The following is a 15,173-nucleotide window of genomic DNA, read 5'->3' as shown; positions in this document are numbered from 1 at the left end:
AGGAAAGGATTTTGGATGCGAGTCTTTTTGTCAAGACTCGAGTGGGGGACTGATGTAACCCAAATTTTGACTTCTGTCATGTGTGCATTTGCTACGTGCTTAAAAGTACAGGACAGCCTGTGCTGAAGGCCTCAGCTGAACTTTAGACTTAGAAGACTTCTATATCAATATGGAAATAAGAAAAGTTAAAGATAAAAGATTTCCACGAAATGTTTATACTTCTAAAAACAGCATGATTCAGAGACGTTTATATTCCATCACACGTCTGTTATTTGGAGTCATTCGAACCCCCCCCTGTGGGTTCTTAACAAAAGAGAACCAGACGATTAATCTTCTGAGGTAGGACAGTTGGACTTTGAACATACAATCTGCTGACCTTACGAAATAGGGAACTGAAATTAGGCTGCAAGGGCTAGGATGTATTTTCGGAGAAAGATGACGAAGGTTTTGATATCTGTCTGAGACGTGGCTGCAGAGACGTGGCATGAGTTTGATACAGATTGGCAGGGCTATAAGAGGAGGCAAATTCTCCTCCTCCTCTCTCTCTCGCTCAGACTGAGTTCAGCCTAGACCCTTCTAGCTGGACTTAGTCTTTTCTCACCTTCTTTATCTTTGATTCCGGGCTCACTTGAATACTTTGAACTTCTCTCAGGTTTTATTCATCTCAGATATGATTATTATTATATTATTTGTTATTATATGAATATTAGTATAACTTTTGACTTTGGATATACAGGTATTGTTGTATACTTTGTATTATTATTTTTAACATCTTGATTACTTTTGAATATTATAATGCATTTTGTATTACTTTTAATTGGGCAACATCCATCATACATGGATTGCTTTTAAAACTATATTAATTTTGGGATTTGTATTTTCTATATTTGAAGCTGATTTTAATACTTACTAATCTGTTTGCAAGTTATGAGTTGTATTCTCATTTCCTATATTCTTTGAATAAATTTGCATACTAAAATACCACCCCACCGTCTGACCAAGATTGAAGTCTCATTTTTTGCATCACCCGTGCTCATAACATTGGCACAGAATCAGTTCAGAATCAATCACCAAAAGAACCAGTTCAGTTCAGACGCAACCAATTAGGTTCGGAAGCTCTGTGTGTCAGTCTGCTTCACGCTGAATCACACAACACATGTGCAGTATCATCAGCTCCTCGGTTCTCGAATCGGACGCGTCCGACAGAAATGGTTCTTGACTCGAGAACGAGGTCTTGGGTTTGGAACAACAAGAGGGTGAGTTATTAATGACATAATTTTCATTTTTCGGTGAACTAACCCTTTAAAGTACCTTTTTATTATTTAAATAATTTCAAATATCAGTATTCAGCATTTTATGTTTAATATATCAAAATATTATTCATTTGTAAAAAATATGCCTTTGTAAAGTTAAATAAAAATATTCAGATTTAAGTGTGTAAAAGCGGATAGAACACTGATGAAAATATTGCTTCACAATAAATTGTTACTACAAATATAAAGATTGAAATGTATCTTCAAGATTGTATTGTACATTATTGTATCTTCTGCCATAAAGATGGAGATTGATATTTTGTTAAAGAATAATTACTGTTCTAAAAAAATAAACAATTTATGTTCTATTATATGTTTGAACAATTTTTTGTATGTTGTATATATATATATATATATATATATATATATATATATATATATATATATATATATATATATATATATATATATATATATATATATATACACACACACACACACACACACACCTTCTAAAATAATCTTTTAGAAGGGCTTCATCTTTTAATTTTGCCTGGGGCCCCCGCTTCATCTTGATTTGCCTCTGCAGAAGCTGGCGCTTTCCATTGGATGGGGTGAGGATTGGGCTGGACTGGACGATGACCACCTGATGGAGATATATAAATTATATTCAATATTTAAATCTTATTTACAGCCAAGAGCACCTGTACTTGCAAAATGTAATATTTAAAAACCTGTCTTTAGAATATCATGCTAGTGAGCTCATCATGCTAATACTGTAACACAACAAACAGAGTATTTGAACAGAGTTTCCACAACTGGCATTTTGAGAACAATCGAAGATCTTTTCTGGCCTAAAAATTATGTTTTCTAGGAAAGAAAAAAATAATGATTGTAGTGTTATAAATAGTGTTACAAATATCTATTTGCCCCTACAAATTTCCCAACACTGTATTTAAAATGTATTAAGTGTCTTACAGTCTTGCATAAGGCAATATCCCCAAATTGCTTCCAATTATAATCTGGCCCTCATTTTTCTGATTACTGCCATGAGGGTAGCCTGTAAACAGCACTTAAAAGATCACATTTTTGTCTGCATTTCATTCCGCAAACCTGCACTAGCTTCACCCCCACTGTTCTCAGCCTTCTCACAGCTGGCCGTCATTACTGAAGGATATTGCTCTGGGGATGCTTCCACTCACTGAGCAAAGGGATCACTTCTGACCAAAACAAGCTCTTACAAAAAGGGAAAACTTTAATAATGAAGACCTCATCTGTTTTAGTAATGGAGATTTTAATTTATTTTTTTAATTTATTTTTGGGCTAAAAGGATTGGATTAAAAAAAAATAATAATAACAAAAAACGTAAATGATAATCAACAGGATGAGCTAATATTTGAAGTCATAAATAAACACCAGGCTTAGCATGGCGCAGACTCATCAAAATTAAATCACTCTTATTGTAAACAACAAATCAGTCTACATTGGAAAAATATGCTATAGTTTTCACTTTAGGGTGCTTTCACACTTGTTTTGATTGCCTAGTCCGAACCAGAGATCGATTGCTGCCCCCTCCCCCTGCCCCCGCTGGACTGCGTTCATATTATTTTATATGGGTCAGAACCGCAGCTCACTTGCATCATCAGGCCAGCAGCTGTTTGCCTCATTGCTTAGTAATGATGGTGCAGGAGAAGGCGGCAAATTAAATTAAATTAGACATTACTTTCTTCTTGACTGCGTTCATATCAGCAGCGAACCGTTTTTAAGCGGACTCGGGTACGGTTCACAGGTGCGCATCCAAGTTCGGAAGACAGCGTTCACATCATCCAAACGAACTAAACTCTGAGATGGCCGGCAGCCCATCGCCGTTGCATAAGATGGCCGCCAGCTCAGTGCCACAGCACAAGATGGCCGCAAGCACAGAGCCACTACCCAGGATGCCCGCCGGTCCAGCACCACTGCCCAAAATGGCCACCGGTCCAGCGCCACGGCCAAAGATGGCCGCCAGTCCAGAGTCATGGCACAAGATGGCTGCTTGCCCAACGACTCTGAACAGGATGACAGCCACAGCTGACCTTCCAGAGTTGAGTCAGGTTCCCGTGAACCCTCCAGAGTCGAGTCAGTTTCCCGTTGACCCTCCAGAGTTGAGTCAGTGTCTGGTTGTCCCTCCAGAGTCAAGTCAGGTTCCTGGTGACCCTCCAAAGTCGAGTCAGGTTCCTGTTGACCATCCAGAGTCGAGTCACGTTCCAGTTGATCCTCCTGAATCAAGTCAGATTCCTGTTGACCTTCCAGAGTCGAGTCAGGTGCCCACTGACTTTCCAGAGTTGAGTCAGGTTCCGGTTGACCCTCCAGAGTCGAGTCAGGTGCTTGTGGACCCTCCAGAGTCGAGTCAGGTGCTCATGGACCCTCCAAAGTCAGGGTTAGTCACCGTTGACCTTCCAGAGTCAGAGTTAGTCACCGTTGACCTTCCAGAGTCAGGGTTAGTCACCGTTGACCTTCCAGAGTCAGGGCTAGTTCCTGTTGACCTTCTAGAGTCGAGTCAAATTCCAGTTGACTATCCAGAGTGGAGTCAGACTCCTGTTGACCATCCAGAGTCAAGTCACGTTCCAGTTGATCCTCCTGAATCAAGTCAGATTCCTGTTGACCTTCCAGAGTCGAGTCAGGTGCCCTTTGACTTTCTTGAGTTGAGTCAGGTTCCGGTTGTGCCCTTCAGAGTCGATTCAGGTGCTCATGGACCCTCCAGAGTGGAGTCAGGTGCTCATGGACCCTCCAGAATCGAGTCAGGTGCTCGTGGACCTTCCAGAGTCAGGGTTAGTCACCTTTGACCTTCCAGAGTCAGGGTTAGTCACCTTTGACCTTCCAGAATCATGGCTAGTCACCGTTGACCTTCCAGAGTCAGGACTAGTCACCATGGACTTTCCAGAGACAAGGCTAGTCACCGTTGACCTTTCAGGGTCAAGTCAAGTCACTGGTGATCTTCAAGGACAGAGTCAAGTCACTGGTGATCTTCAAGGACAGAGTCAAGTCACTGGTGATTTTCAAGGACAGAGTAAAGTCACTGGTGATTTTAAAGGACAGAGTCAAGTCACTGGTGATCTTCAAGGACAGAGTCAAGTCACTGGTGATCTTCAAGGACAGAGTCAAGTCACTGGTGATCTTCAAGGACAGAGTCAAGTCACTGGTGATCTTCAAGGACAGAGTCAAGTCACTGGTGATCTTCAAGGACAGAGTCAAGTCACTGGTGATTTTCAAGGACTGAGTCAAGTCACCGGTGATCTTCATGAACAAAGGCAAGTCACTGGTGATTTTCAAGGACTGAGTCAAGTCACCGGTGATCTTCATGAACAAAGGCAAGTCACCGGTGATCTTCATGAACAAAGGTAAGTCACCATTGATCTTCATGAACAAAGGCAAGTCACCATTGATCTTCATGAACAAATACAAGTCACCAATAATCTTCATGAGCAGAGTCAAGTCAAGGATGTGGTGGTCTTTTGCTCCGTCGTAGTGGCCTCCGATCTCGACCACATGGACGTGGTGGTCTTCTGATCCACCCTGGGGGGCACCCGTTCCAACCACACGGTTGTGGTGGTCTTCTGCTCCGCCCTGGGGATTTCTGCCCTGACCACACGGTTGTGGTGGTCTTCTGCTCCGCTCTGGGAGGCTTCCGCCATGACCACATGGTTGTGGTGGTCTTCTGCTCCGTGCTGGGGGGCATCCGTTCCGACCACACGGTTGAGGTGGTCTTCTGCTCCGCCCTGGGGGGCTTCCGCCCCGACCACACGGTTGTGGTGGTCCTCTGCTCCACCCTGGGGGGCTTCCGCCTTGACCACACAGATGTGGTGGTCTTCTGCTCCGCTGTGGGGTCCTGCCCGGTCAGCGTCAGCCTGGGTTCTTGAATGCCATGATCCACCCTGATCTCCTGTTTTGTTGTTTTTTGTATTCACTTCCGGTCCCTATCCCTTGTTAGCCTGGCCCTCTGTTCCTCCCCCTGAACCTCCTCCGGTCCACCTCCCTCATTGTCTCCCTATTTTAGGTTTGCACTTCTGGTGTCTTTTCCCCATTTTCATGTTCCTCTGGTCTCTGGTTTCCCCATATTTTTTTTTTTTTCTGGCCCTCTGTCCCTCCCCCTGAGCCTCCACCTGTCCGCCTCCCTCCTGGTTTTGTAGTCTTGTCATGGAGCGTCTGGGAGCCGCTCCGTAGATGGGGGGTATTGTCACAGTAACTGGTTTGTGTTCCCTGGGTATCCACTAGATGTCCTCCTTCCCCACGGTGTCTGTCACTTCATGAACCACACTCCTCACGTTCTCTGCTTAAATCATTGCACCCAGCTGTCATGGGTTATCAATCATTGCACTCAGTCAATTCCCTATTAGCGTTATCTCTCCCTGTGTATTTATACTCGGTCTGTCTTAGTATGTGTCACGGAGTCCTTGTTTAATGTTAATCCGTAGTCTTGCTCTTGCCGTGTGTTCTTGTCTGTTTTTCATGTTGGATTGTTATTCTGGTTTGACCCATGCCTGGCTGTTTACCCTTTGGATTCCCCTCAAATAAATATCATACACGCACTTGGATCTCTCTCCATGTTTCCTGTATTCCGGGCGTGACACTAAGAGGTTTAATGTGAAAACACCCTTAATCTTGACATTTTTTTATTTTATTTTTTTATAGTTGAATCTTGAGGCAACCATTAACAGTGGAAACTAAATAATCAATAAATTACAGATTGTATGCAAGCAGAAATAGTAGCAGGTTTGGTTGAATTTCAAACGTATTCCTAGCAAGGGATTTTAGAAACTCAAAGACAAACAAACAGTGCCAAATGGGCCTAAGGGGAAGATTGAGAAAGCTGTGTTGATTGGGTGTGTGATTTTGTCCATCCACAGAACTTTAAAAGAACAGACGGAAAACACATGGACAGCATGGGCCCACCTAGTCTCAACCTCAGACATCACACCCATGGACCATTGGCTAAACGTCTGATGCATATGGTACACAAAATTTGAAACACTTCAGGAGGGTTGAAGTTGTCATCGGACTGGTTGAATTCTACAGGATTTCTGTGAGACGTGTGTGTCGCATTCTGCCTGGAAACAAAGATACTGTGGGACCAAACCCCTCACGAAATAAGAAAGCCATTACGTTTAAAACTGTGACGACGAGCGCTTATTTGGATCAAGTAAATGCTGGATTTTCAAAATTATGTGAACTATTTAAAGTTCACATCTTAGAATCTTTAAAATATATCAGAGAGTTTTACACACTGGTCTGTTATTGTGGTGACATTTCTAAGCCTCGAAACATGATGATTAGGCTTGGGTATCACGTATTGAGTATTGATTGGAACTGGGACTAGCTTTGCGATTTTCCTGGAATCGTTCAAACGTTTACATTTCGATTCCTAGTTTCGATTCCTAGTCTGCAGCCCGGAAGAAGAAACCGCTGAGCGCCAATGAAGAAGCATCCACCGGAAGTATTGGCATAACCGAGCGAGTCGAACATAGATAGCATGCATCGGTGGCCTCACTTTCCTAAACAGAACGAAATCTCGGCAACATGCAACATTTGCATCAAGATTGTTTAATGCATAGGAGGGTGCACGTCGAACATGATAAAGCACCTTCGAGTTCATCTGATTTTATACTGTACCTGCTGCTAATCTAGACTGGGTTTGACAAGTTGTTTCTTATTGTAGGGCCCTATGATTTCGGCAATGCAGAAAACGCATTTTCGGACGGATTTTGCCAAATCTTTTATGAATTAATCAAAAGTTGGTCATTGCACTTACACCCAATCACAATATGGACTTATATCTGTAAATATTAAGCCGGAAAAATCTATTTAAATAGGAATCCTGCATGTTCTGCATGTCTGTGTTAATGAATGGTGCAGAAGCGCAGCTTCATTCATTAAACACATGGAAGCGCGTGATGTTCGCAGTGATTTCAGCGTCTTTCCTCTCACTAAAAGAGGACATGAACACATGAACAACATCTTCAGAACTGCTCTGAGAGTCACTTCATGAGCATTTGACCATTTGATTTCAATAAAACTAGCATCATCACATACAGTGAACTGTATGTTACAGAACTGTAAAGGTATTCGTGTCAACCCGTAAAAATAAAAGTCCGGTTTCAGTTCAGTTCAGTATTCAGTCAAATATAGTTCAATGTTTATTCAGGCAAGTTCAGTGATGGTGTCAACTTTGCAAAGTTAATTAAAGGGGTCATTTAATGCGATTAAAGTTTTTCCTTTCTCTTTGAAGTGTTATAAGCTCTTACTGCATGAAGAAGATCTGTAAAGTAGCAAAGACTAAAGTCTCAAATCCAAAGAGATATTATTTATTAAAGTAAAGATTCTGCCACATCCCACTAAAATTGCTCATTTAAACTTGCCCGCACATGTCTATGTCACTATGTGGAAATATTTGCATAATGCCGCCCAATGGTAATTCTGACTTTGCTATGACAATCTGGCGTTTCTGTGGTGTTCAACTAATCAAAATACACTGGGTCAGTTGACCAATCAGAGCAGACTGCTCTTGTCAGAAGAAGGAACTTTGTGGAAAACAATGCATTTGAGAGAGGTTGGGCATGGAGGACCTACAATAATATGAAGTATTTGAAAAATAATGGTTTGAAAGTTAAAGCATATTGTGTTACACTAAATACACAAAATAAGGATCTTTTTAAAAAGCATCATATAACCTTTTTAAATCAATTTAACTAAAATGCGGCTCTGAAGAAGTTTCATTATTTAAGTCAATCAGTTCAGTGTTGATTCAGTTTAGTTCATTAATAGTGAAAGTTAATCAAATTAGAAAACAAACTTAATTCTGCAAAAAGTAGCTCTACAAAATAAGAGTTCAAATTTACTCTAAAGAGCCTAAAGAGATTATTATAATTAATCAGTTCAGTAATTTGGGGGTCTATTAGGGTCAGAAAGCTACAACTCTAATCCTAATGACCATAGATGCATAAAGCTCAAGGCAGTTCCTCATAATCAACCTTATTGTTTTAACTGGGATATCTCTGATTGGTATATCTGGTTAATAAAACTGTATGAGAGCAAGGAAATCTCTCCAAGGTTTACCCTGGAGACCAGCCAGATGTATATGCCCCACTGCCAAGCAGACTCTGGTCCAAAGCCAACCTCCCCTCCGTCTGCAGTTCCACACATCCAAGGGGCCACGACAAGCTTCGTAAGTTCTTTTACACATTTTGCATATTCAGTACAGTAAATAAAACCTACAAATCAAGATATTACTTGCAATGAAAGCCAAAACTATAGAAAAATATATAATAAAAAAACAAACATTATGGAGCAACACAAAGAGCAGCTCTGGTTACAATCTATGTCTGATCATTCATATTCTGTGAAGCGGAAAATCATATAAAATTTATAATGATTTCTGCCTTTTGCAAAAAGCAATTGTATTATTTCCAAACCCTTGTTCTAGAGGGCACCATTAATTTAAATAGTTTTTAGGTGCTTGACAGATGTGGTCACTTTGAACGGTCACATGAAAATAAGCTGTGTGATGATTCTCCAAAAATAACAGCATGGGCTTGGAATTACATGAGAGTAAACAAATAATGGCAGCTTTTTTTATCTTTAGGTCAGTGATACTTTTGTATTATTTATATAACACTGCAGTAATTTGAGTTAACTTTTATTTTTTAAGTTTTAACTGAATATTTTGTATTTTTAATTTTTAATTTTAATATTTACCCAGGCTAGTGGTGTGCAGTGCCGCATATCCACTCTCCACGTCCATTTCCAGTACACAAACACTGTATCACGTGCCCGCGAAAATCTGTCTCGCTCCACGTGTCTCCAATCCGGTAAGAAGTGCGTGTGTCCTGGTCATTACAGCGATCTGCGATGCACACACAAACATACAAAGGAGATGTTTCTCATCAGAATCATATTGCCGTTAAGCTCATCTAAATGAACTTTTTTTTTGAAAATCGCAGTAAGTAAAAACATTTTCCCTCTTCTAGCCAGTGAAAAATGTCATTGCGCTAAAGCCAGAGGGTTTCTCTGCACTTTCAATGGATAATTAAAGTGAAATCCAGTTGGACAAATGGGAGATTGGGAAAGGGAGTTTCCATGGATTGTACTGTTCCACTATTCTAAAAAAGGGTAGGGTTCTTACTTCTGGATGTGCATGTAATATGTCCACTTCCTTCTCCTAGGCAGGTGCAGTCCACGATCATCCAGTCTTGGTAGGGTTTCTCCCAGGTCTCACCAACCATGTAGGATGTGCCAGCTGCATTATCATAACAGCGCTCCACTATCAAGAAAAAAATATATATATATATTTTTGTTGTAGTGTCCTTAACTGGTAAGCTCCCCATTGCCTTTGCCAATTATCACAAACAAGCATTGCTTTACTGGTCACTTTTGTACAAACACAATTTTTCTCCTAGTAGGTGTTTTACATGGAACAATGGTAATATCAATCATAGTAAGAAGTCACTATATATGGAGAATTGGGTTCGGCATAACATATTAATTGTAAACCAGCTTATCGACAATAATGGGCAATTAAATGCTTATCCTAATTTTATTACAAAATATGGCTTTTTTGTAAGTGAAAAAGAACTTAAAGTAATCAAGGTTATTCCTAGTGGCATAATAATTTTAACCAAATCCACTGATGTAAATATTAATAAAACAAGCCAACAAAATCTCAACCTTTTTGTAAATGTTCTCTCCATTTTTGACAAATGTTTTAATAATAGTTTTATAAGAAACTCCCTTAATGTTGGATCCAGTCCTCCATGTAAATCAAAATGGCTTAAACCTCACTGTATATCTTGGCATAACATTTAGATGTTGCCATATAAATATGTAATTTCTAATAAAGTAAAATAAGTACTTTACAAAATTATTCACAGATGTTATCCTGTAATGCAGTTGTTAGCAGGGTCATTCTACAGAAACGTCCACATTTGGTATGGCAAGATCTCTTAAAATTGATTTCTTTTTCTAACATTTAAACTTAGACCACATTGTTGGATTACCCTTTGACTTTATGAGTACACATAAATTACAGCTTAATGATTTTTTATTTTTTGTGTGCATGTATTTAAAGACCGCATACACCATTTTTTTGTCACTGGTGTTACCTTACTTCTTTAGCGATATTAAAGGTGTTATGAAATATTTTTTTTATTTTTTTTTCAGCACATGCAGTCAGAGGTACAGAAAATTAATGATGATCTAACTAATACAGTGATTATGTTTTATTTATTTTAATCAGGTTTGTTAAAAGTGTGACTGAATGATGTTAGTTCAATTGCACAACCATGTATTTGCTATAACAATGAAAATATTTGAAAAAAAGGTTTTAAACAAGCAATAATACAATCATTTAAAGCTTAACTCTTAAGTGCAGCAGAATTCAATTAATTTAAAATGATCATTATGCCACATATGACAGATTTTATTTAATGTGTAAGAAAAAAAAACAGTAACACCAGTGACACAACAAATCACCAGTGACATACATAACATCTACAAATGACTCATTTCATAAGAACTGAAATCAGAGTTAGAAAAATATCATAGACAACATTTTAACTTAACATTTTAACTTCATTTCTTCACCATTTCATATCTTCGTTTCTAACCGATGATCTTGTCTTTCAGTTTCTCTATTTCCCTTTGTGCATCTCTCCTACGTTGTCGAGTGAGTGAGAGAGAGTGTGTGTGTGTGTGTGTGAGAGAGAGAGAGAGTGCTCTTGTTTCTGTATCATATCAGGACACAACTCTGTATAATGACATGGGTATGACACAGGTATCACAAGGAGAGGGTGACTTATGAGGACATAACCCATGTCCCTATTTTTCAAAATGCATATAAATCATACAGAATGAGTTTTTTTGAGAAAGTAAAAATGCACAAAGTTTCCTGTGAGGGTTAGGGTTAGGTGTAGGGTTGGTGAAGGGCCATAGAATATACAGTTTCTACAGAATAACAACCATTACACCTATGGGATGAACACACTTTACACAAAAACAAACGTGTGTGTGAGTGTGTGTGTGAGAGACAGAGAGAGAGAGAGAGAGAGTGTGTGTGTGCGTGTGTGTGAGAGAGAGAGTGAGTATGAGTGTGTGTGTGTGTGAGAGTGTGTGTGTGTGTGTGTGAGAGAGAGAGAGAGAGAAAGAGAGAGAGTGTGTGTTTGTGAGTGAGTGTGAGTGTGTATGTGGAGGTACTGAATGCTATGCACTTTTATATCTCTTTTACCATTTATTTCTGTATTTGTAACAGTTCAGTTTGTACCTTGAAATGCTGGGTGATCTATCTGGTGATGATGGGGGGGGGGGATTTGGGTTTTGCTGACGGGCCCTCCATGCCTTTCGCTCATATCTCTTCTCCCTTTCACTCAAATCACTTACTCTCTTTCTTTTTTGTGTATCAATGTCACGGACATAGCTCTGTTTCCTTTTCTGCAAATACTCTGCTCTGCGTTCAGGATCAGCATCCCTACGCTTTCTGTATAGTCGCTGTTTCTCAGCTGCGCTCAGTTTAGCCATACCCTCAATTTAGAAATACATGACCAAAGGAGGATTAACAATGACAAAGAAAAGTTAGAATCATAATTTTAGTGCTATTTTATGCAAAATAACTAAATGAATAGCTTTGAACAAAGTTTATCTATAAAAGGGAGTCACTGGTGTTACTGATCTTCACTGGTGTTACCTATAAGGAAGGTGACACCAGTGACAGTAACACCAGTGACAATTTTCATGAAAACGGCATTTTACAAAATGGCTGCTGCAAGGTATCAAACCACATGTTGTCAATCATGGTGTACTCACTAAATTAAGTAGTTTAATCCATTTGTATTCTAGTTTTTTACAATGCCCAAACAATAAAAGAGGTCATACCAGTGACTTCAACTAAAAGCTTCATATGAAATCATGAGATAAATGAGAAGATTTCTGATAATTGAAAAGAGACAGTGGACTTGCCAATGGCTTCTCTTCATAGATCTCCAGAAAATTGGAAGAAGGAAGTCGAGCGATGTCATCAGCGTGATTGTTATTTCAAAATAAGAGCTTTTTTGTTAAACGGTAACACCAGTGACACAACTCCAGGGGACCACTACTTTCTTTATATAATTTATAATATTTATTTAGCATTTTGTTTTCTTAATGTAATTTATATCATATATTTGATAGTTATGGACACATGGTTGTATTTTAAATGGAAGAAAACACTGTTTTTGACCTCAAAATAAAGCATTTTCCCTCTGTACATGACTGTGGGGACGAGCACTTCTGTGGTGCTTGGAATTCTAATTAATTAATAAAAATCAAATATTGCCACATTGATGGCTGAAGAAAGTGTAATTGTTCAAATAACATATTGTTTCATTTTAAAATATAAAAAAATTGTAAACCTAAAGTGTTTTTCAAGTGTAATATTTCTGTAAAGGCTAGGGACAGAAAAATGGACATTTCCGTAGAATGACCCAGCAGATATATTCATAGTGTTTGTGATAAGTGTACCTTTTGTAATGCATCTGTTGAAGATATTGAACATTTATTTTTCTATTGCCCTATGTAATTTTTTTTTTGGGGGGGTTGACTTTAAAATAGACATAACAAAAAAAAGTCCTTGATTTAGAACCTCATGATATTTTACTCTGTTATCAAAACCCATCTTTTTCTGATAAACATATGTATATTATTAATCTGTTAATTATCTTAGCAAAGTTTTATATTCATAAGTTCATGATGGTCGAGCGAGGTGTGTGCAAAGTGAGCAGCAGGGACACTCTACAACATTTGTGTCAACAAAGCGAGGCCCAGCCATCGTGCTTTGCACATTTCTCCTTTTGTGCGGGGATGTCCACACAAATCCCGGACCAAGGTCTTTGGACATTTGCCAATCAGCTGATCCTGACATCTCTAGATCGGCGAAGTGTGCTGCTTCTACTGGCGTGGGAATTCGAGGTAATCCTCCAATAAATAACATCAAGCCTTTTAACAATGTTGGCCAAATGACGATAACATCGTTCCTGCACAGATCTCTAACACTCACCACACAAACTACATCGTACCTTAAACAGCAGCAGATGAAATTGTTTCAGACTGTAAATCATGCGAGTGTGTTGTGGGACGCAAAAACAAAGCCAAAAGGCATTTTTGGTGGACATCTGAATGTACGTAGTATTATCTCAAAAACCGAACAACTTGAACATCTACTGACGGACTCAAACATCGATTACTTATGCCTTACAGAGACTTGGTTAACCCCAACAACCCCTTTATCTGTTTTTAATATTCCAGGGTATAATGTTTATAGACGGGACAGAAGGAAAGGGAAAGGGGGCGGAGTCTTGATCTATGTGAAAGACAGCATTCAAAGTCAGCAAATAGTCTTTCCGGAAAACAATTTGGAATGCGTGGGGGTAAAACTTACGCTATCCCCCGAAATGTATTTTGCTGTCTTTGCAGTATACCGTCCTCCAACTGCCACAAATGAATTTTATGATTGCCTAAATGTTATACTTAAACAATATGGGAAGATGGAAGTTATTCTTTTGGGTGATTTTAACTTAAACTGGCAAGATAAAGCACATAGGAAAAAGCTTAAAGATATTGCCAAAACTTTTCAGATGACACAGATGATACATGAGCCCACAAGAATAACAAAGTCTTCCCAAACGCTTTTAGACCTAATTTTCACAAATAAACCAGACAGAATTAGAAAGATTTATAACCTCATTACTGGGTTATCAGATCAAAATCTTACTCTGGTCTCTAGAAAATTATCAAAAACACATTTTAAAAATCAGAACTCAATGAATGGGAAATCCATGCCTTTTATTGCTTCAAAGGACATGGCCCTCATTGAAAATGAAATAAAGCAAATAAACTGGCATGACACCATTGGTAGTTTGCCCTGTGAGCCAGCCTGTGCTGATTTAATGTCGACCATTAAAGGCATTATATTAAAGTACACCAGGAAAAGGGGCAAGAAAACAAATAAAAAATATAATCTACCCTGGTTTAACATAAATCTCTGGGACTAAATGAAAAAATTATGCTTCTCTGAAAAAGTTTTTAAAATCAAAATTAAATACTGATCATCTAATTTTTAAAAGTTTACGGAATAAAGTCACATAACAACTTAGAAAGGCTAGAGAATTTTTTTTCCTCAATGTTATTAGTGTGACCTTCAGGAGTCTAACACTCTCTATATTAAATAAAATCCAATTATAACATATTCAGCTCAAAAGAGCCACCTGGTTTCACGCAAGCCACCCTAATTAAAGGACGCAGATGGAAGCTGGTATGTCAGAAAAAAATACATTTATTTATATTTTTACAATTGTTAGATTATATAAACAATCTTTAAAAGACAACTGTTATACTTTATGAAACTTCCCTCAATCCAAACACCAAATGGTTAAGGGCAGGCACGGAGTTTCCCTCCTGAGACGTGTCAGAATTTAAAGCACACCACATGTCACTCTTAATAAATAATTTAAGAATACACAGGTAACACAACCCAATTAAATAGATCACACGTGATTCACAGCAATATCCCCTCTTCACTTCACACACACACCACTACAGGCGTTTTGTCTCTTTGGAAAACTACACAATCACCCTAGTATTTCAATTAGAGAACCTCACATTGTATACACAAGTTATCAGAGAGAGTAAAAAACAACAAAAAAAACAAAACAAAACAAAAACAAACATACAGTGTAAAACACACAGTCCGATATCTCTCCCCTCTCTTCACATGCCTCTAGGGCGTTCAGCAAACACTATTATAAAATATGGTAGGCAGTTTATATAGCTAAAACTAAATAGGAAAAACAGTGACTGGACACTGGACGTCCTGAATAGCAAACAAATGTTTGCACAATGCGTCTTCACCACAATCTCACG

General features: G+C 38.8%; 1 protein-coding gene across 2 annotated transcripts in view; it reads right to left on the bottom strand.

The window, feature by feature from the left end:
• Window positions 1–1,023: 1,023 nt before the first annotated feature.
• LOC128019624 (fibronectin-like) overlaps window positions 1,024–15,173 on the bottom strand; it is a 35,637-nt gene continuing 21,487 nt past the window's right edge. Inside the window, exons 10-13 of one of the 2 annotated variants that reach the window (XR_008185219.1) lie at window positions 9,412–9,549; window positions 8,985–9,132; window positions 1,763–1,899; window positions 1,024–1,233 (exon numbers count right to left, since the gene is read on the bottom strand). Coding sequence is in view for 1 of the 2 variants with exons in the window: in XM_052605708.1 (XP_052461668.1) it covers window positions 8,990–9,132; window positions 9,412–9,549 (281 nt within the window). In the remaining variant the exon portion in view is untranslated. Of the gene's footprint in view, window positions 1,234–1,693; window positions 1,900–8,984; window positions 9,133–9,411; window positions 9,550–15,173 lie in introns of those variants that run through there. The other variant, XM_052605708.1, reaches the window with a different exon arrangement.

This window comes from Carassius gibelio, chromosome A9, assembly GCF_023724105.1.
Source record: "Carassius gibelio isolate Cgi1373 ecotype wild population from Czech Republic chromosome A9, carGib1.2-hapl.c, whole genome shotgun sequence".
NCBI lineage: Eukaryota > Metazoa > Chordata > Actinopteri > Cypriniformes > Cyprinidae > Carassius > Carassius gibelio.
Note: the sequence above shows the minus strand (reverse complement) of the source record. Positions and strands in the feature narration are given on the sequence as shown.